The sequence below is a fragment of the Vombatus ursinus genome, unplaced genomic scaffold (assembly GCF_900497805.2).
Source record: "Vombatus ursinus unplaced genomic scaffold, bare-nosed wombat genome assembly UNPS02014932.1, whole genome shotgun sequence".
Classification (NCBI taxonomy): domain Eukaryota; kingdom Metazoa; phylum Chordata; class Mammalia; order Diprotodontia; family Vombatidae; genus Vombatus; species Vombatus ursinus.
This window is the reverse complement of record NW_020954710.1, coordinates 4,189,766-4,213,002: the sequence shown is the minus strand read 5'-3', so window position 1 is coordinate 4,213,002 and position 23,237 is coordinate 4,189,766. Positions and strand designations below refer to the sequence as shown.

The 23,237-nt window shown below is 43.2% G+C and overlaps 1 protein-coding gene across 1 annotated transcript in view; it reads left to right on the top strand.

Annotated features, from left to right (window-relative positions):
• Positions 1-23,237, top strand: part of TNFRSF1B (TNF receptor superfamily member 1B) — a 58,741-nt gene that overhangs the window by 13,615 nt on the left and 21,889 nt on the right. Inside the window, 3 exon segments of the mRNA XM_027843952.1 lie at positions 17,534-17,636; positions 21,081-21,209; positions 21,529-21,678. Coding sequence (XP_027699753.1) covers positions 17,534-17,636; positions 21,081-21,209; positions 21,529-21,678 — 382 coding nt within the window.

Below are 23,237 nucleotides of genomic sequence, written 5' to 3'. Positions count from 1 at the left end.
TGACATTCTGTGTTCTAGGCTTTCTCCCAGCTCAGACATTCTGTGTTCTAAGCTCCCTCCCAGCTGTGACGTTCTGTGTTCTAAGCTCTTTCCCAGCTCTGACATTCTGTGTTCTAAGCTCTCTCCCAGCTCTGACGTTCTGTGTTCTAAGGTCCCATTCAGCTCTGATGTCTACGTTTTCAGCTCCAGCCTATTAATCACAGCTTCCATTTTAGCCAGTCTCTCCCAGCTCTGACATTCTGTGTTCTAAGCTCCCTCCCAGCTCTGACATTCTGTGTTCTAAGGGCCCTCCCAGCTCTGACATTCTGTGTTCTAAGCTCCCTCCCAGCTCTGACATTCTGTGTTCTAAGCTCTCTCCCAGCTCTGATGTTCTGCGTTCTAAGGTCCCATTCAGCTCTGATGTCTACGTTTTCAGCTCCAACCTATTAATCACAGCTTCCATTTTGGCCGGTCCCTTCCAGCTCTGACATTCTGTGATTCACTTCTACTCTGCACAGTCATTACTGCTGGGACGCAGAGGCCCGTGGCCAGGGCTTTGCTTGGCCATCCTAAGGAGCAGAGCTCAGAGCCCTGAGCACAGAACAGCCCTTCCCAGTCAAGCGGGGAGAGAGTGTGCTGCCTTCCTCTCGTGTTTGTCTTGAGGAGTCCTCTAGAGGGTCCCCAACTCCCGGCAGCCTCCGCCTGCCGCCCCAGCCAGGTTTGCCCTGCCCAGGAAGCCATGTGGATGATGGACTGTTTCTCTCAAAGTCCCTCCTCACTGGCGAACAGAAAGACTTGTGTTTTGTCAGGCTGCTTACTCCTGCTTCTTTCTCATCTCCTCCTCAGGTGGAGGGGTGGGGACAATGAAGGCAGAACTATTTTTCCCCTTCTGAAGAGCTGGCTGACAGCCTGAGACTCATGGCCTGCCTGGACCACAATCTTTTTCCACAGCAGCAGGGATTGTGATGTCTGAAAGGGCAGTGACATCACTGTGGTTTAATGGCCCGTGGGCTGTGAGCTCTGCAGGAAGAAGCAAAGTACCTGTTTACCTTGACTGGACCTGGGGAAGTAGCCCACAGCCTGGGGAGACGAGTCTAGTTCCTTTCTTTCTGCTTCACCATATAATCTTGTGTGTTTGGTACTTTTAAGGTGGACTCACTAAGACATTTAGTGAAGTCAGAAAGAGGAGTTCAAATCCTGCCTCCAAAACTTAAATTAGCTGGGCAAACCACGTAATCTGTCTCAGCCTCAGTTTCCCCACCAGTAAAATAGAGATAAGAGCATCTCCCCCTTAGGGTTGTTGTGAGGATCAAGTGAGATGTTATCTATAAAGTGATTTGCAAACCTTATGATCGTTATGATCTTATTATTCTCAATTGACAATAAGCATTTATTAAACAGCTACTATATGTCAGGCATTGCGCTAGGTGCGGATAAAAATACTGAAATAAAACAAGTCTTACCCTTGAGAAGCTTGTTTTTTTTTTTTTTTTTTATCAAATGTAAGCCTTCATCTTTGCTTGGTTTTTCCCCTTATCTTTGCTGAAATACAACCCATCCTTCAAGGCTCAGTTCAGTCCAAAAACCATGTCCAAAAACCAAGCAAACAAAAAACCAAAAGTCTCATTCTGCACCTTGAGTCCGCCACCTCTCTGGCAGGAGTCTTCATCATGGGTCCTCTGGATTCATGGGTGGTTTTGGGATTGATCTGAGCTCTCTTAAATTTTCCAAAGTTTTTTTTGTCTTTACAATGTTGTCATTATATAAATTGTTCTCTTGGTTTTATTCACTTTACTCTACATCAGTTCATGCAAGTCTTTCCAGGTTTCTCTAACACTAACCCCTTAAGTCATTTCTTATGGAGATGATAAGTGATTTGCCCAAGGTCTTACAGACAGTAAGTGATGGAGGCAGTAATTGAATTCAAGATCTCTGACACTGAAACAAAGCGGCCTCAAACTTGAAGGAAATAAATTAACACAGCACAAATGTTCACTACTCATTCCTCCACTGAAGTCTCTTTCTCATATCTCCTCATGACATGGAGGTTACCCAGGGTTTTTTCAAAGTTTCTTCCTCTTTGGATGGTCCCACCAAACTACAAAGGTTTTGGGGATGGAAAATATGTCACTGTCTAAAGACCAGCTATTTGGAGAAACTTATCATCAGGTTGGCCATTGAGTGGTAATATGTGTGTATACATTTGTGTGTGTGTGTGTGTGTGTGTGTGTGTGTGTGTGTGTGTTCTGTCCTAGCAACTCTCAAACACCATCTACAAAGCTATGGAAAGTTTGCAATCAGTGCCAGGGGAGTGAATGCCCCATCCTACAAAATCATAGACCCTTCGAGTATTGAAAATTTTACCATCACTTTTATTATTTCTCCTCTTCCTGATGCTGTAGATTCCCTCTCCGACGAAAGGCTCAGGAAAGCTGTCGGCTATAGTGGAAAAAGCACGGGACTAATAGTCTGCATACTGACGCCGACATTGGATACATCATGCCCTGAAACTCCCTCGTTCTGTGACAGTGGGCTGGCTGCAGCCTCTTTGACTCATTTTCCTTCTTTCTAAAATAGGTATAAGCAAGCAAGCTTGCAAGAGCCATCTCTCAGGGTCGTTGTGAAGAAAGCATTTTGTAGACCTTGATGTTCTAGAGAAAGGGCTTAGATTTAAAACTAGTTTAAGACCTCAGTGGCCATCAAGCCTAATCCTTCATTTTACAAATAAAGAAACTGAGGCTCAGAAAGGTTAAGTTACTTGCTCAGGGTTACACAACTAGTAAGTGTCTGAGGCAGGATTTGAACTCAGATCTTCCTGATTCCAAGGCCAGAGCACCTCTCCATGATGACCTAATTTCTTTTATATCTCAAGTGCCACCTCTTCCTAGCGATGTGTTCTAATTTCCTCTGTCTTTAGTGTTTTCTCTTTGTTCCCTCTCTGTCTCTGTCTCTGACTCTCTGTCTCTCTCTTTCTCTCTCTATCTCTGTCTATCTCTCTCTGTCTCTGTGTCTGTCTCTCTCTCTCCATCTCTCTCTCTGACTTTGTTAGGATTCTCATTCCAGAACTGGAAGAAATTTCGAAGGCCCTCTAATTCCACTCCTTCCTTTTAGAGGTAAGGAAATCGAGGCCAAGGGAAGCTAAGTGATGTATCCAAGACCACATAGATAGTAAGCACCAGCAGCAGCTCTCCCCTGTAGCTGATGATGCTTCCTCCCAGGCTTAGTATATACTTTTCTGTGTACCTGTCATTTCCCCCCAGTAGAGTGTGAGGGATGACAGTGATAACACAGATTCTCATGTGAGTAGTGGATTCTCTTTCTGATCAAGATCCTCTCACTTTCTTTTCAAGCCCATCTCCTTCCCACTTCTTGGCCTGGGCCCGACTCATTTCTTTCCTTCCTGGGAAATGAACTCTGACCCCCAAATGACAATGGAACTCGAGTCTTTAGAAAGTTCTGAGTTGTCGGCAACACGCTCCTCCCTACAAATACGAATGGGTGTTGGCCCTTGAATCAGATAACTCTGTCGACGTTGATTCTATCTCTGAAGATTGAGGCCTGGGGAACTCAGCCGTAGAGTATCAGATGCCAGCCGAGGTTGACATCTGAGGCAGGAGGCAGTCATGTTGTGGATGTGACACCCTTGGGGCCAGGTGTGATGTGGTCTACCCTTAGAAATTGATTTCATCTCTCTTTCTCCATTACAGGTTCATTGAGTGGCCTCACCCACACTGGGTTAAGACATAAGTGCCTTAATGTTTCAGACCCAGGGGCCCCATGACTCTCAGCCTCCTACTAAACTTCCCAGAGGTCTAGCTAAAAATATGATGAACCAGAAAGGCTCTAGGCCCCGACTTCAAAGGTGCAGATGGGGCCTGTTTGCAAATGATGTGGTTTTTCTACTGCTTGATAATATTTTCCAGTATCTTTGGGGTCTGATGGTCAGGAGGAGATCGACCACCCTTCAATTTGAGAGAAGACTTTTTTCCTTTCTCTCCCCCTTTGATATCTGATTCTACACCTTGGGGGGACCTTAGCTTACTGAGCCAGGTGGGTACCCTCTGAACATTCACCGAGATGCTGAAACACATCGCACCTTCTGTGCCCATTTATCTGGGCCTCAGTCATTCGCTAGGTCCTACTGTCTGTTCAATGCAGTTAATAGAGGAGGAGATAGCCTTGTGGGAACAGAAAGAACTCTGGCTTGAGAGTCAGAAGATTTGAGTTAAGATCTCTCCTTTGATATTTACTACCTGTGTGACCTTGAGCAAATCATATAAACTCCTTGTGCTTCAACTTCCTTGTTTGTAAAAGGAAGTTTCATTTTAGGAACTTGAAATGGGTGGTCTCGGAGTCCCCTTTAACTCCAGATCTAACCCAGTGACCTGGAGAGGGCAGGACTTACAAGGGGCAGCTTTCTCCTCCCAGAGCCAGAGCTGCCCAGGTATAATTAAGATGCAGGAAAAGCTGATTATTGGTTTGCCTATTTCCTTTTCTATAGAAATGAGTCATGCATGCATTAATCAATAAATCAATAAGCATTTGTCATTATCATTATAGCAATAAATCAAATGCTATGTGCCAGGCACTTTGGTAAATACTGGGGATGCAAAGGAAAAAAGGAAAAAAAAAACCTTAGTGTCTCCCCTCGAGGAATTTACATTGCATTTCATCAGGCAGGGAACTGCTGTAGATGACCTTTTTCAGGGTCCCTCCAACTCTGATCTCTGATTTTCCCACCCCTCCTTCTGGTGTGCCTCTTCTGCTTACTCCCAGGCACCTGTCCTATGTTCTATTGACTGACTGACTAATCAATAGGTTGATTGATTCTATATTCTTTTGATGGATTAATCAACAAATATTTATTAATGTCCCAGATAATATACTATGGGACACAACCTGTAAACAGGAGGTTGAGTACTAACTTCTGAGGGGATAAGGAAAATGGCATGTGAGTTGAACCTTGAAGAAAGCAAGCAGTTGTAAGAGGGAGCAGCTGAGGAGGGAGAGAATCTGGGTATGGGGGACAAACACTACAAAGGCACGGATGTTGGGCATTGAGTGCTGAGTTTCAGGAACAGCAAGCCTGCCAATCTGGAGTGTGATACCCTAGACATTGTTGCTATGTCCCAGATAATGATGCTAAACCCTGGGGACACAAATACAGAAATACATTCTAGTCTGAATCCTATCTGGTTGTCAACGACTCTTTGCTAAAGTGTTGTTGATAACTAAATTATATTCCTTTTTTATAATTTAATATTTTATTTTTCCCAATTACATATAAAACAATTTTATCATTTTTTTTCCAAATTTTGAGTTCCAAATTCTCTCCTTCTTGGGGCAGCTAGGTGGTGCAATGGATAGAGCTCCAGCCTTAGAGTCAGGAGGACCTGAGTTCAAGTCTAGCCTCAGACACTTGATACTTACTAGCTGTGTGACCCTGGTGACCCTGGGCAGGTCACTTAACCCCAATTGCCTCACAAAAAAAAAAAATCTGCAAAAATCAAATTCTCTCCCTTCTACTCCCAGTGAGAAGGTAAACAATTTGACATAGATTATACATGTATAGTCATGCAAAACACATTTCTATGTAAGTCATTCTATAAGAGAAAACACAGACAAAAAAAAACCAATAAAAATAAAGAAAGTAAAGAAAAAGTATCTTCCATGCATTCGGGTTCCACCAGTTTTTTCTCTGGAGATGAACAGCACCTTTAATCATAAGACCTTCATGATTTTCTTGGATCATTGTATTGCTGAGAATAGCTAAGTTATTCACAGTAGATCATCATACGATGTTGCTGTTAATGTGTACAATGATCTCCTGGTTCTGTTCATTTCACTTTTGATCAGTTCAATATAAGTCTCTTCAGGTTTTTCTGAAGCCATCCTGCTCATCATTTCTCATAGCACAATAGTATTCCATCGCAATTCATACACAACTTGTTCAGCCATTCCCCAATTGATGGACAATGCCTCAATTTCTAATTCTTTGGCACCACTAAAAGAGCTGCTGTAAATATTTTTGTACATATAGGTCCTTTTCCTTTTTGTTTTTTTTTTTTTTAAATCTCTTTGGGATACAGACCAGATAGTGGTATGCCCTTGGTCAAAGGGAAGTATGGTTTTATATCCCTTTGGGCATAGTTCCAAGTTGCTCTCCAGAAAAGAATTTTTACAACCAGTCTCTCTGATAAGGGCCTCATTTCTAAAATATATAGAGAATTAAGTCAAATTTATAAGAATACAAGTCATTCCCCAATTGACAAATGGTCAAAGGATATGGACAGGCAGTTCTCAGATGAAGAAATTAAAGCCATCTATAGTCGTATGAAAAAATGCTCTAAATCACTATTGATTAGAGAAATGCAAATCAAAACAAATCTGAGGTACCACATCACGCCTATCAGATTGGCCAACATGACTAAACAGGAAAATGATAAATGTTGGAGAAGATGTGGGAAAATTGGAACACTAATGCATTGTTGATGGAGTTGTGAAAGGATCCAACCATTTTGGAGAGCAATTTGGAACTATGCCCAAAGGGCTATAAAAATATGCATACCCTTTGACCCAGCAATAGCACTTCTAGGGCTGTATCCCAAAGAGATCATACAAATGGGAAAAGGACCCACATGTACAAAAATATTCACAGCAGCTCTTTTTGTGGTGGCAAAGAATTGGAAATTGAGAGGATGCCCATCAATTGGGGAATGGCTGAGCAAGTTGTGGTATATGAATGTAATGGAAAACTATTGTGCTATTAAGAAATGATGAACAGGCTGACTTCACAAAAACCTGGAAAGACTTGTATGGTCCGATGCTGAGTGAAGTGAGCAGAACCAAGAAAATATTGTGCACAATAACAGCCACATTGTGGGACGACTAATATTGACAAACTTAACCCTCCCCAGCAATACAAGGATCTAAGACATCTCCAAAGGCCTTGTGATGGAAAATGCTATCCACATCCAAAGAAAGAACTATGGATTTGAATGCAGATCGAAGCATACTATTTGCTATTTTTTTTCTCTTCTGTTGAGTTTTGTTTCCTCTTTCTGGTAGTTCCTCCCATTGGTTCTAACTCTTGCTTACAACATCACTAATGTGAAAATATGTTCAATAGGAATGTAAATGTATAGCCTATATCAGATTGTGCACCGTCTTGGATAGGGTGGGGGGGAGGAAGGGGGAGAAAAATTTTAAACTCAAAAGCATATGGAAGTGATTGTTGGTGGATCAAAATAAATTAATTAAAAAAATAAAGTAAAGAGCTCAACAAATTGCTCTCCAAAATGGTTGAATCAGTTCACAACCTCATCGAGAGTATATCGGTGCTTTGATTTTCCCACATCCTCTCCAACATTTGTCATTTTCCTTTTCTATGATATTAGCCAATCTGATACATATGTGGTGGTAGTTCATAGTTGTTTTAATTTGCATTGCCCTAAACCATAGTGTTTTAGAGCATTTTTTTTCCATATACTATAGATTAAAGTACATTCCTTTAAGAAATCATGAAATAATGCCTATATTTTAGAATTCAAAGGGACCTTGAGAGATGACCTCATTCAGCTCCCAATCTTCAGGCAGGTTTTACTAATGAAGTACTTTAACTCTCTGGGTCTCAGTTTGCTCACTTGATCTCCCTTTCCCACCTCTATGTAATCTAGTAGCGAAGTAGATAGAGGGCTGGGGCTGGGCCTGGAGTCAAGAAGACCTGAGTTAAAATCTGAACTCAGACACTTACTAGCTGTGTGACCCTGAGCAAGTCACTTACCTTCTATTTGTCTCAACTTCCTCATCTGTAAAATGGAGATTATGATAGCACCTACTTCCCAGGGTTGGTGTGGTGATCAAATCAGATAAATATTTGTATATATATTTTTTAAAAAACCAGCTCTTAACACAATGCCTGGGGCATAGTAGGTGCCATATAAATTGTTTATTCCTTCTATAGCTGATGACCCTAAGAACTACTCACAGAAACATTTGCCCTTTAAAAAAGAAGTCTTGAAGATAGAACTATCCTCAAATCTGTAATTGAGTAAGAGGCAGGAGGGGTGATATTTTTGGGCAGAAGACCCAAAGCATGCCAACTCAGCTTTTTTGAAAGGCCAGCTCTGCCTTTAAGACCAATTTCCTTCTTCGTCCACTTTCCCACTGGCCTATTTATAAATAGGAGAAGTGAAGGTTCTGCAGCCTGCTTTGAGTATAGTCATCTTTGTCCAGGAAGGAAAGAGTCAGGTAGACTGCATGGCCCAGAGTTGGGCAATTTCCTATACTCTTGGGTCGTTAAGAACAATGAGAATAATATTGATGTTGGAATGTGAGATTATAGGAACGTATAATTAGAACTAGAAGGGATCCTCGAGCATATCTAGTCCAGACCCCTTATTTTGCAGAATCCAATTTCTCTGACTACGAATTGTCTTCTCTCCACTGCCCCATAAGATAGGAGGGGGCAACTGTCAAAGGGGGTAGAAAAGCTTGTAGAATGGGAAGTAGGGGAAAAATGGTCTCCCCTGTATTACTTCTATGGCCCCTCCCAGGCTAAATCCCTATGAGCATGTGATCATTTACCATGGGGAGGTCAGATCATTCAGACAAAGGGATTTTGAGCTAAGGCTGCATTACCCTCCAGCTGAAGGTGGTTGAAACTCCCAGGGATGGGTTGGAAGGGAGCTGTCATCCTCTTTGTTGTCCTCAAGAGTACTACTGCAATGCAGATAGGACAGGAAGAGGTTGGACTTCATGACCTCTCAGAACACTTCTAGCTTGAATTCTGTGAGTTGATGAGTTTTTGACTCAGAATTAAAGAAGACCTGAATTCAAATACTGGTTCTGTGACCCTGGACAAAGCATTTCACCTCTCTGTGCCTCAGTTTCTTCATCTATGAAATGAAGATAATCATATTTTTACTACTTGCCCCACAAAGTCATTCTGAGGCTTAAATGGAGTAATGCATGTAGAGCATTTTGCAGTTTTTAAAGCACTATCTACCTATACAAATATGACATAAAAAATTAAAAACCAAGCCCATGATCTCAGTATTATAGGGGAGCTCTTAGGGAAGGTTCCATCTACCAATACAGATCAATAGCTTAAATAATCAAGAGTTGCTGAGGGGTCATTAAGGGGTTAAGTGACTTGCTCAGGATTGGTCAGAGTTGGGGCTCAGTCCCTGTTCTTCTTGACTTCCAGGTCAGTTCTCAATCCACTAGGTCACACTGTCTCTTAAAGTTCCAGATAAATAGCAATTAATTATTATTGTTGCCATCATAGGGACTATGGTCCTAGAAAGTTGAGGGCCATCTTCCTCTAGTACAAGTGATAGAATGGGTGGGATCTTCAATTTCACGGCTACCACAGGACCCAATTCCTTTTCCTCCCTGCCCCTCAACTCCTCATCCATAGCCCGTTGCTTTGAGATCCACTTCACAGCCTACTGGGGTGGGGAACCTATAGCTTAAGGCCACATGTGGCCTTCTAGATCCTTAAGGGTGGCCTTTTGACTGAACCAAAATTTTACAGAAAAGATTAGTTCAGTCTTAGAACACAGAAGGACAGAACTGGAAGTGCCCTCAGGACACAGAATGTCAGAGCTGGGAGTGCCCTTAGGACACTGAATGTCAGAGTTGGGAGGGGCCTTAGAAAAAAGAATGTCAGAGCCGGGAGTGCCCTTAGAATAGAGGATAGAGTGTCAAAACTAAAAGGAACTTTAGAAAATAGAATATCAGAGTTGGGAGGGGCCTTAGCACATTCAATTCAACAAACACATGGTAAGCCCCAGCTTCTGGAAAGAGAGAGTGCTAAGTGTTGGACATACAAAGGCAAGAACCAAACAGTCTCTACCCTCAAGGAACTGACATTGTACTTGTTGGTCCCAGCAAGGAGACAGGCAAGTCTAATACAAGCTAATCTGAGGAAGTCATATCAACATGCCAAGAAGATCTTAAAGATTTGGCCCAAGCCCCTGGTTCTACAGATAAGGAGACTGAGGCCAGAGTAGACTTGAGTGGCTTGCCCCAAGTCGGTGATGGTAAATACTTTTGAGATGTCTTGTGCTTATGATTTTCTCCCTTGAGCTGGAGACCTTGGGGGTGGGTGTGATTTAAAGAGCTCCAGTTTTCACCCTTTTCCCTTTGCCCCTGCCCATGTCCTGCTCCTCTGGAAGTCTCTGAGGTTTGGGTGACTCTTTGACCCAATGCTTCAAGCTTCAGCATTCTGTCTTCACCCCCAGGGACCCCTTACATTCCCCTCCCCCCTCCAAGCCCCATTCTGTGAAGCCTCCAGGATGGGTACTCAGCACTCATTGCAATAAGGTCTAGACAGGCAAATCTGGTGAATGATATCATCAGTGGTTTTTGTCTGTAGAGACTGAACGCCAGCATGCGTTCCTATTGCCCCTGAAAAAATAGGACATGTTCTTAGAATCTGAGAATCTAGAATGTCAGAGCTAGGTGGGACCTTAAAAAACAGAATATCAGAACCTATAGGGCTCTTAGAAATGACTTGTGGCATTTCGGTCAGGTTACACACAAGAGAAGTAGTGGAGCTGGGATTTAAAACCAGATCTTCTAATTCCATTCCCCTGAGAGGACAATATGGTGGATAGGGCACTGGCCTTGGGTTCAAATCCTGCATCCAATACAGCCAGCTGTGTGATCTTGAATCAAGTCATTTAAACTCACTGGACCTCAGTTTCCTAACCTGTTAAATTCAGGGGATGAACTAAATGGGCTCTAAAGCCCCTTCCAGCACGAAGCCTAGCATCTCATGAATGAAAAAGAGGGTGAGGCCCTGTCCTCTACTTGTCCACACTCCTTCAGACAGAGATCTCTCTTCCTGTTGGTTCATTTCTGAAGAAATCCTGAGGGCATCCTTTACCAGAGACTGAGAGTCTTGAGCAATGCCCTGGTTCAGAGAGTCAGAAGGCTTTGTTGATGAGAAGGAAATATTGAGTTCATGAAACACCATATGCTTCCTCCCTCCCAAGAAGTAAGCCCGATGTACAGATGGGGAAATGGAGGCTGAGAGGTGACCCAGGCCAGGGCCATGCCTGCCTCGGTGGTGTAAATCAAGTGTTAAGGAACTCCTCATAGAAAGCACCCATGGCCTGCCAAAGGGGCCCTGTAATCTCCATACTCCTTACTCCTTGGGGCTAAGGAATTATCTTCCTGTTTAAATACTTTAAAACATCTTTTCTGGAAAGGATTTCCCACTAAGCCATCAAGAAGGGTAAAGTTATTAGATTTACCTAGGAAAATAGAGATCAGGGTCTTTAGAGCATAGATGGAGCCAGGTAAGATGATGGAGAGAACTTGGATATTGTTGAGGAGGGGGTCTGAGTGGGGGTTGAGGGGTCAGGATAAGGACATGGGTGCTTCTGAACTATTGCCTTGAAGATAAATCTAGGATCATAGGTTCTGACATTGTGTCCTAAGGTCACTATTTGAGCTGACGTTCTGTGTTCTAAGGGCCCTCCTAGCTCTGATACTCTGTGTTCTAAAAGTCCTCCCAGCTCTGATAGTCTCTGATCTAAAGTCCTTTCCAGCTCTGATAATCTAAGTTTCCTCAGTCTCCCTCTCTACCCTTTTTTTTTTTTGGCTAGGCAAAGGGGTTAAGTGACTTGCCCAGGGTCACACAGCTAGTACGTGTTATGTGTCTGAAGCCGAATTTGAACTCAGGTCCTCCTGAATCCAGAGCCGGTGCTCTATTCACTGTGCCACCTGGCTGCCCCAATTTCTACCCATTTTGAGAGAACTCCTCTTCTGTGTTTCAACATCCCCATCATTGGGGCTTTCTATTGTTCATTGTTTAGTTCTGACTCCTTTGCAAACACTTTCCCCTTTAGCCTGATTAGAAAGCTGGGATTGTAGTTGGCAAGGGGCCAGGGAGGGATGAGAAAAATGTCAAAAAGCTATCTGAGCCCAGAGAGTGAGATGACAGGACCATCTGGGGCAGCCAGCTGGCCTTGTTTTCTTTCTCAGGCTCCCTGCCCCCCAGTCTCACTGTGATCCAAGGGAGTGAGGGTTCAGATTTGCTCAACCTGGCCTCCCTAGTGGGGTCAAAGTCAGAGAGAGATGATTCTCTCCGGCCAGTAATCACCAGGGCCCTTTCCCATCAGGATCTTTGAACTGGGACAGGAAGTCCTCACCCCCACCTTTGTAAAGCTGCCACATCGGGATGGCTTTGGGTGAGTGAAGGGCTGGGGGATGGGCTGGGTCTGGGCAGAACTGGCTGTTGCAACTCCAGTTACCAAAATCAAAGCTTTAAGAAAAATAAATAAATGAAAAGCACAGTAATGCAACAAATCGGTAAGAGATGGCTTCTGTGAACACATCCCAACCAACACAAGCCCAGCTGGCAACTCTAATTGGCTAATGTTGAGGGAGAGCAAGTAAATACTCAAGTCTTTCTCCTTCCAGCCCAGTGCTTCTTGGACATTGGAAGAGCCAACTCTGCTCTTGGAGGAGATGGTCCAGAGGACTGAGTAAATCAGGCTTTGTGGATGATGGTTATTTAGTTCTGAACGAGGTTGCTGGGTACAAATCATGGTGGGCAGCCCATTGGATCGAGCAAGGGCTCTGTGCTCATCCCAGTGGGGAGGAAGAGGATGCAGAGTTATGGTGAAAGGCAGTCGGGGGGACACTGTTCCTGCCCCGAGGGAGCTTCCAATCTGGGGGAGTGGAGTCCCTGCACCCAAGATACCCCAAATTGGATGGGAGAGACCCAGTCACTGTCCTCAAGGAGCCCACTGTCTGATGGGGGAGACAGTTGCTGTTCTCAGGAACTTCTCAGTGGTATATGGGAAGACTCTGCCTGATCTCAGGAAGCACCCACTCTGAAGGAGAAGCAGGGGTGTGGTACCCAGAGAACCCCAGCCTGATGGCGAAGCCGTATCTCTGACCACAGGAAGCTCCCAGTCGAATAAGGGGATAGAGTTCCTACACCCAGGGAGCCCTTAGTCAAGTGTGGGAGACAGTTCCTGCTAGTCTAATGGGGAGCCACATTTCCCTTCCTTATGGAGACTCTTCCAATGTGGGAGACAACTCTTGTCCTCAGGGAGCCCCAAGCATAATTGGGTAATTGGCTGGTACTGTGGATAGATGCCTGGGCCTGAAGTCAAGAAGACCTGAGTTCAAATCCAGCCTCAGACACTTACTAGCTATGTGACCCTGGGCAAGTCACTTCACCTATGCTTGCCTCAGTTTTCTCAACTATAAAATGGGAATAATAATGGCACCTACCTCCCAGATATACCTTACAGCATGTGAGGATCAAATGAGATAATATTTGTAAAGTATTTAGCACAGTGCCTGGCACATAATAGGCATTTAATAAATGATTGTTTTATGTTTTCACAGAGGGGGTACTTTTGGGGTACTTGGTTCTAAGCTAGGTCCTCAGAGACCACTAATGACAATGTGTATTTCTTCAATGCCTGGGCTTTATTGTTAGAAGAATTTAAATTATTTTTAGGAACCTGGTGCTCTAGGGTAAGAAACTGATATCTTGGTATTGCTTGTGTCTAGAGGGTTTTGTTGGTTTCTCTTTCTTTGGGATTTATGTGGTACTAGGAACTTGGAGGATGTCCTTAAATAGTCAGGTAATTTTTTTTTTTTGCATTTTAATAATTTTTATTTTTTTTTGCTATTCTGAACTTGATAAAGGCTAACAGACATGAACATTTCCACATAAAAAGAACAGAGAGGGTTGTATATGAAGTTGGACATATCTGTTATTTTTTTTAAAAAGAATATAATAAATTCAACATGCTAGTTTCAAAGCTGTCCTGCTTGTCTAGTTCTCTCTTTGAATTTCCTTCTGTTCTCTTCTGTGCATTTAAAAAAAACATGCTTGTCACCCTCTTTTCTTTTTGTTTTTAATTTAATTTTTAATTTGTGGAATAAAACAAGCATTTCTATAATATAGTACAATAAAAATATGATACTATAAATACTATGTACAACTTGCTATTCCTTTCAAATATACAACAAATTTATCATGTGAATTTCCTTTTTTCTTCCCTTCCCCTCCCTCCCAATGGCTACCATTAGACACAAATAAGTATATATATGTAAAATTATTCCATACATACTTCTATTTATCAGTTCTTTCTCTGGATGCAGATACCATCTTTTTTCATATGTCCTTGATAGTTAACTTGGGTATTTATAATAGTCTAAATAACTTATTCACTCAAAGTCGTTCTTAAAATAATATTGCTGTTACTGTCTACAGAGCTCTCTTGATTCTGCTCATTTTACTCTTCATTATTTCATGCAAGTCTTTCCACATCTTTCTAAAATCCTTGAGCTCATCATTTCTTACAGCACAGTAGTATTCCATCACAATCATATACCACAACTTGTTCAGCCATTCCCCAATTGATGGGCATCACTGCAATTTCCAGTTTTGTGTCACCACAAAAAGAGCTGCTATAATACTTTTTTAAAACATATCGTTTCCTTTCCTTTTTACCTAATTGTCTTCAGAAATAGACCACGTAGTGATATTGCTGGATCAAAGGGCATGTGTAGTTTAATAACTCTTTGAGCATAATTCCAGATTGCTCTCCAAAATGGTTGGACCAGTTCCCAATTCCACCAACAATGACTTAGTGTCCCAATTTTTCCTAATCACCTCCAACATTTGTCATTTTTCCCTTCTATCATTTTAGCCAATCTGGTAAGTATAAAATGACATCTCAAGTTGTTTTAATTTGCATTTCTCTAATCAATAATGATTTTGAGCATTTTTTCATATGACTATAGTTGTTTTGATTTCTTCTTCAGAAAATTGCCTGTTCATATCCTTTGACCATTTATCAATTGGGGAATGACTTGTATTCTTATAGATTTGTTCTTTATATGTTTTAGATATAAGACTTTTATCTGACAAACTGTCTATAAATTTTCTCCCAATTTTCTCCTTCCCTTCTGATCTTGGCTGCATCTGTTATATTTGTACAAAAACTTTAAAATTTAATATAATCAAAACAATCCATTCTATACCTAATTTTGTTCTCTATCTTTTGTTTATTCATAAATTGTTCATCTATCCGTAAGTCTGATAAGTAATATATTCTGTGTTCTTTTTATGTTCTTGTAAAATCTCTCTTTATGTCTAAGGCATATATCCATTTTGACCTTATCTTGGTAAATGGTGTAAGATATTAGTTTATGCCCAGTTTCTGCCATACTCCTTTCCAGTTTTCCTAACAATTTTTACCAAGTAATGAATTCTTATCCCAAAATCTTAAGTCCTTATGCTTGTCAAATACAAGGTTCTTATGTTTATTTGCTGCCGTAAATTGTATGTCTACTCTATTTCATTGATCTACCTTTCTATTTCTTAGCTAATACCAGACAGTTTTGATAATTACTGCTAAGTCACATCTTTTCTATACTTTTTTTGTCATCACTATCACTAGTCCCTTTCTCCCCTTAAGTTCTCCCAAAATTAAAAACAAACAAACGAACTCCTTTGCAACAAATATGCAGTCAAGCAAAACAAATTCATATGTTGGCCGTGTCCGAGAACGTATGTCTCATTTTGCACCATGAGTCCATCACCTGTCTGTCAGGAGGTGGATAAGAGATTTCATCATGACTTCTCTGATGTTGATCTTGGTGGTATGATTAGTCATTGCGTTGATATGAAGTCTTTCAAAGGTGTCTGTCTTTACAATGCTACTTTTACTATGTAAATTGTTCTCCTGGTTCTGCTCATTTCATTCTGCATCAGTTCACCCAAATCTTCCCAGGTTTTTCTGAAACCAGATTTCTTTCTTCATTTCTTTTTTTTCCCTTTTCCTTTCTTCTTTAAAATATATTTTTGTTTCATTAAATTTTGCATAATTGCATTAAAATTTTTTAACATTTATTTTTTAAAATTTTGAGTTCTAAATTTTCTCTCTCCCTCCCACCTTTCTCCCACCCCTTGAGAAGGCAAGCAATATGTTAATTATACATATGAAATCATGCAAAGCATATTTCCATATTAGCCATGCGACAAAAGAAAACACAGCCCCACCCCCCCCAAAATGAAAAAAGTATGCTTTAGTTTATACTCAGAATGCATTAGTTCTCTCTTTGGAGGCAGATAGCATTTTTTCATTATGTGTCCTTTGGAATTTATTTAGATCATTGTCTTGATCAGAATAGTTAAGTATTTCATGGTTGATCATCATTACAGTATTGCTATGACTGTGTACATCTCCTCATTCTGGTCACTTCACTTTGCATCGGTTCACATGAGTCTTTCCGGGTTATTCTGCCTGCTCATCATTTCTTATAGCACAAGAGTGTTCCATTGCAATCATATACCACAACTTGCTCAGCCATTCCCCAACGGATGGGCATCCTCTCAATTTCCAGATCTTTGCCACCACAAAAAGAGCTGCTATTAATATTTTTATACATGAGTCCTTTGATCTCTTTGGGGAAGGTGTTACTGGGTCCAAGGTGGGTGGAGTTTAATGAATTTTTGGGTATGGTTCCAAAAGGAATATTTGGGTCACTGCATAGCTCCCTTGGACCAGGCAGTCTTAAGAAGTATAAATTATTCAGCAGAAACCCTTGACTGCTTTCTGATTTCCTTTCCCTTAATGATTTCCTCATGTTGGCAACCTGGCTTCCTCAGCCAGAGTGGGGCCTGTTTGCACCACAATCAGCTGTGGAGTTGGGACAGAGCTCCTCCTTCCCTCTGTTTTGGAAAATTACTGGAGCCCCCTGTCGTCCCAATGCCACCTCTGTTCTTAGGAGCTTTGCATCCTCGGAGGGAGGATTGTTTGACTGCTGTGTGACTGAGTCCCCTCATTTCCCTGAGCCTCAGATTTATCATGCATCAAATGCAACTTAGAGCCTTAATCAGCTCTGGATCAGAGAGACTTGTTCCAGGTCACAGAGCCAGATAAGAACTCACTATTTGACAAAAACTGCTGGGAAAACTGGAAAAGAGTATGGCAGAAACTAGGCAAAGACCAGAATCTCACACCATATACCAAAGTCGAGTCAAAAAGGGTTCATGATTTATATATAAAGGCTGATACTATAAGCAAACCGGGAGAGCAAGGAATAGTTTACCTATCCGATTTGTGGAGAACAGAAGAATTCATGACCAAACAGGAGATAGAGAACATTATGAAATGCAAAATGGATAATTTTGATTACATTAAATTGAACAGTTTTTGCACAAACAACGCCAATGCAACCAAGATTAGAAGGAAAGTAGAAAATTGGGAAAGAATTTTTACAACCAGTGTCTCTGATAAGGGCCTCATTTCTAAAGTATATAGAGAATTAAGTCAAATTTATAAGAATACAAGTCATTCCCCAATTGATAAATGGTCAAAGGATATGACCAGGTCACAGAGCAAGGATACATCAGGGGCAGGACTGAAGCAGCCTCTGCCTCTACTATGCCACTTTGACAATGCAAACCATACCATACTCGGGGGAAAAGAGAGAAAAGGAGTTTAGAGGCCTGGGATTCTGGCCAGAGTGTAATGGATGCTAACATTTTCTTCTTCTCTTCCTTCAGGTATCTCTGCCTTATATCCCACAACTGAAAGGCAAGTGCAGGAACCTAGAGACAGAGTATTATAATGATGAGATCCAGATGTGCTGCGACAAGTGTCCCCCAGGTAACTGCCTCACCCTTCCACCTCACTGCTCCGTGCAAGCCAGGGATCTCACTTTCCTGGCTGCCCCACCCCTCAAACTGAGGCTGTTTCCTCAAAGAACAAATCACAAGCTGTCTCCATGAAGGGCCTATTTGGGTACAATTGAATGTAGCCCCAGAATTTTGACTCTAAGGGGGTGTGTGACTATGGAAGAACACCGTTGAAAAAGTCCCAGGTTTTTGCACCTAGATGGTATGAGATGCACTTACAGATGGGGAAGCTAAGGCCTAACCATTTGCTAGGATCACAAACCAGAAAGGCCCTTAGAGGTCATCGAATCCAGCTCGGTCATTTATAAATAATAGAACTGAAGCTGAGAGACGAAGTAATTTGTCACGCAGCCACTACATGGCAAAGTTGGTATTCTGGCTCAAATCCACTGATTTCCAAGCCGTCCACTTTCTACCATGCTGGCCCATTTTGGTTTGCTCAGTCATTTCAAAATCTTCATGACCCCATTTGGGATTTTCCTTGGAAAAGATACTGGAGAGGTTTGCTATTTCCTCCTCTGGCTCGTTTTGCAGGTGAGGAAACTGAGGCAAACAGAGGTTAAGTGACTTGCCCAGAGTTATACGGCTAGTAAGTGTCTGAGGTTGGATTTGAACTCAGGTCTTCCTGACTCCAGGCCTGGTGCTCTATCCACTGCACCATCTAGCTGCTCTATGCTGGCCTGTACAGGGTCCTGATATAACCAGCATTGCCAGAGGAAGTGGAAAGGGGTCAGGATTTGGAGTCAGAGGAGCTGGGTAAGAAGTGTGGCTCTCTGCTACTTTCTGCCTGTGTGAGCTCCCTTGTGCCTCAGTTTCCTCACCATTAAAATGTGGACTCAGTGACCTCCAGCTCTAAATCTATGGTCTTATGAGGTAGGAACCTTCCAAGACAGCAAATGGGCCAATGCTAAGCCACTGACATCATCCCTCTCTCCACTCATACCTTTACCCTTAGCTTTGGAGTCCTGGCTTTTGTGAGAGAAGACATACAACAGACAATTCCTAGATTCCTGGATTCCTGGACAGGGCCTAGCAATATCTAGAATGAAATCTTTTCTGGCCTCCAGCCATGCCTGGAAGTCTGAGAACCAAGGCCTGGACAGAGACCCCAATCTCTGGGACTTGTCATAGTGCCAAGCTAAGGGGCTGGAAGCAGATGGGGACCTCAAGGTTGCTGCAAATGCTGACTTTTCCCAGGGTCCAAATCAGAGCCCCAGGAGGACCAGAGTCATTCAGTTCTGGGTCCATCAGCAGTCCACAGGCTGGAGGACAGTCCCAGAAGGAGCACTGCTCCTTCCTTTGGAATGATAGAGTGAGAAGGAGTTAGGCCTTTCATTGATTCACTGAACCATCATCTCTTCACTCACCTCACCTCATTCCCTCCTGCACCATATTCACATGCTCAGCTCATTCAACAGTCACCCACTCCACTTACCTCTCTCATATCTTAAAGTCAACTCACTCACATACTCTAAAATCAAGACCCTCAACATTACTCACACCTTAAAGTGACCACCTTTGCCCTTACAATCACTATGAAGTCACCTCACTCATACCCTAAAGTCACCATCCTCACACTTAAGCCAAACTCTTACCCTCACTCTTATTCTAAAGTCAACCCACTCACCTAAAGTCAGCCCACTTGCTCTGAGACATACCCTAAAGTCACCACACTTTGGTCACTCACAGACTAAAATCACAGCCCCAGCCTTCACTCATGCACCTTGCCACACCCTCAGCTGCAAAGGCCAAGACAGGAGCTGTTAGAAATGGTAGAAGAGACCTGCAAACAGGAGAACAAGACAGTCAAGGGTTCTCTTAACAAAGGCCCACCCATCTTCAGTCTCCAGCCATCCCTAGCAGGCAGAGAGGCCTGGAAACCTGTCTCCCTGGCCATGACCCTCACCATGGCCAGACTGTCTCTGATTTGGGGAGGAAAGATGTCTCTGTATAAACAACATGGTATCTTAATATCTTAGATTTATAGCTTGAAGGACCTTTAAAGGTCATGTAGCCCGACACCCTCATTTCACTATGCCACATCAATTTTCAAGTGAATGACAAAGCCCCTGGCTAAATCTAGCAGAGGGGATGTTTTGTTTCTATCTTTGGGTTAGCATAGTGCCTAGCACATAGTAGGTGCTTAGTAATAAATGTTCAGTTCAATCCAATAAGCATTTATTAAGAGCCTACTATGTGGCAAGTACTGGGTTAGATACTAGGGAGACTGGATTGGAGATACTGGACTGTCCTCTGCTGTAGGGGAGAAATAACATGTACACAAATAAGTAAATAGATGTTCTCTACTGAGTCAGTGCAAAGTAACGGCGGGGGGAATAGGGGTAGAGAAATGCTAGCGGTGGAAGGAGGGGATCAGGTCTTCTATCGAGATAGCATTGGAGGGGCAATCAGGTGGCGCAGTGGAGAGAGCATGTGCTCTGGAGTCAGGAGGACCTGAGTTCAAATTCAGCCTCAGACACTTTACACTTACTAGTGTGGGACCCTGGACAAGTCACTTAACACCATTACCTCCCATTCCACTGCCCCCCGCCCGAAAAAGAAAGAGATAGCATTGGAATTGAACCTTGAAGGGAGTCAGGGATTCCAAGAGGGAGACATCAGGAGGGAAAACCTTCTCAAAAGGTTGAATTGAATTGAGTCCCACTTTATGGCTGAGAAAATGGAGGCTCGGAGATACCTGAGGTCTGGGATTCAGAAAGACTGAAACCTCCCCTTCCCCATTCGTTGTTGTTACTTCCTAATTCCACTTTTTAGAGGTCAAGGCTGAAAACTGGCCCTAAATCAGGTCTGGAGAGCATCTCTCAGAATAGCTATCACCTTCAGTTCTTATCTCCAAAACTGGCCCCTCTCTGACTTTGGAATCTGGTCAGCAGACAGCCGCCTCGCCCTGAATCAGGGGCATAGAATTCAAAGACTCCCAGTTACAATTTTATTGTTGAGACCATTCTTCGCGATCCCATTTGGGGTTTTCTTGGCAAATATACTGGAATGGTTTATCAATTCCTTCTCCAGCCCATTTTACAGATGAGGAAACTGAGGCAAACCAGTTAAGTGGCTTTGCCCAGGGTCACACAGCTAGTTGAGGTCAGATTTGAGCTCAGGTCTTCCTGATAGAGCTCAGTGCTCTATCCACTGCACCACCAAAGTAGCTGCCCTAACTAAGGCATTGGCATCCCCATTTTCCATTAGAGTAAACAGAAAACTGAAGAGGTTAGATAAATTACTTAAGGCCACACAGCAAGTTGGGGCTCAAACCCAGGACTCTTTACCGCTGTACTACAGATATGAGAGGACCTATCAAAGGCCAAGCTGAGATGTTTTGGCTGCGGTTTTTCTTCTTTAAAATTTTGATTTGTGTTTTCAATGCACAACTCACCGGCTGGTCTCTCTCCAGGTAAACGGGTGCTGCAGTCTTGTACTAAGAACTCAAACACCGTTTGCATCGACTGTGAGCATGACACACACACTGAGGTCTGGAACTGGGTGGAGGAATGCCACAGCTGTCGCAGTCGCTGTAATCGAGGTAAGGCACGGTGGGCCCTGGCCCCAGCGCTCCTCCCCTGCAGTTGGCTCTCGTTCTATTAAAAAGCTTGCTGGGCTCCTCCCGAAGCATCCTCTGTTCTACCTTTAGGTAAACAACCTCAACTGGAGCTCTTGAGAATTCACCCTTTTTTTACCAGCCTCCTCGTATTTCTACAAGTGATCCACGGATGACATTATAAATAAGCAAAAGGCCGGGGGCTGACTGGAGTTGGACTAAGGGATGCTGACAGGGAAAACCACAACCTCCAGGCTGGAGGCCAGGATTGATCTCAGGCTCTTTTCTCTCCTTTCATCACTAGATTTGGTGGAGATTCAGAATTGCACTAGAAGGGAAAACCGAATCTGTGCCTGCAAGCCTGGATTCTTCTGCATAACAAGGAGTCAGGGCAGCTGCCTGCGGTGCTTCAAGTTTACAAAGTGTCTCTGGGGCTTTGGAGTGTCTAAGCCAGGTAGGAGAGACAGAGAGCTGGGGCTCAGGAGACAGCCCAGGGTTCACATGGGGGAGGGTAGAGTGGAAATCCCAATTGGCAGGACCCTAGAGACCATTAGGCCAACCCCTACATTGTATAGAGAAGGAAACAGGAGAAGGTAAGCGACCTGCCTAAGGTGACGCAAGTAGTCAAGATGAGGTCTACGACTACCATTCCACCTTCTAATGTAGTGGATAAAGCGCTGGGCCTGGAGCTGTCTCTCACACCTTCCTTCCTTCCTTCCTTCCTTCCTTCCTTCCTTCCTTCCTTCCTTCCTTCCTTCCTTCCTTCCTTCTTGCCTTCCTGCCTTCATTTCCTCTTTCTTCCTTTCCTCTTTCTCTCTCTCCCTCTCTCCTTCCTTTCTCTGTCCCTCTCTCCCTCCCTTCCTTCTGTCTGTCCTTCCCTAAATCTAGTGCTCTTTTCAATAGATCACTTGAAATCTTTTCCCACTCATTCATTCCTGCAGCTCATATCACTCATTCACTCATCCATTCAAGTATTTATTAAGTACCTACTATGCATAAACATGGTACTGTGCTAATTACCGAGGATATGAAATATAAAAGGAAGTAGTCCTTGCCCTCAAGAAACTTCCACTCTGAGCCCCCAGGACTGGAGTCTCACATCAAGGTACTGAGAAGTATAATGAGTCAGTACAAAATGAACAGGGGCAGCTACCTAGGACGGTGGATAGAGTGCCAGTCAGGAAGATTCATCTTTGTGAGTTCAAATCTGGCCTCAAACACTTACTGGCTGTGTGACCCTGGGCAAGTCACTATACCCTGTTTGCCTCAGTTTCCTCATCTGTAAAATGAGCTGGAGAAGGAAATGACAAATCACTCCAGTATCTTTGGCAAGAAAACCCCAGATGGGGTCATGGAGAGTTGGACATGACTGAAATGACTGAACAACAACATGAATGCAAAGCAAATACATCCTTGACTTTTTTACCCTTGTGCTATGGTGCCCATTCTGAGGGACTCAGGGGTGATTCAGCAAAAGGAGAGATCACTATACCCAAAGCAAATGGCCTCTGCTGACCAAATCACCTTGACTTTCTTAGGGCCTGAGTTTGACTCCCAGAGAGGCAGAGACTGGAGGGTGGTTGCGGAGGAGGGAGCGGGCTTGATCCGTCAGTCGCCGGAGAGAGTTAGAAGCTCTGGCCCTCTGTGACATTCCTTCTAGTTCTGACAGTCTATGTTCTAAGGGCCCTCCCAGCTCTGACATTCTGTGTTCTAAGGGCCGTCCTAGCTCTGACATTTCATGGTCTAAGAGACCTCCAGTTCTAATTTTCTGTGTTCTCTGTGTTCTAAGGGCCCTTCCAGCTCTGACATCCTCTGTCCTAAGGCCTCTCTCAGTACTGACATTCTGTGTTCTAAGGGCCCTCCCAGCTCTGACATTCTGTGTTCTCCCAGCTCTGACATCTTGTGTTCTAAGGGCCCTCCAGTTCTAACTTGCTATATTCTCTGTGTTCTAAGGGCCTTCCCAGCTCTGACATTCTGTGTTCTAAGGGCCCTCCCAGCTCTGACATTCTGTGT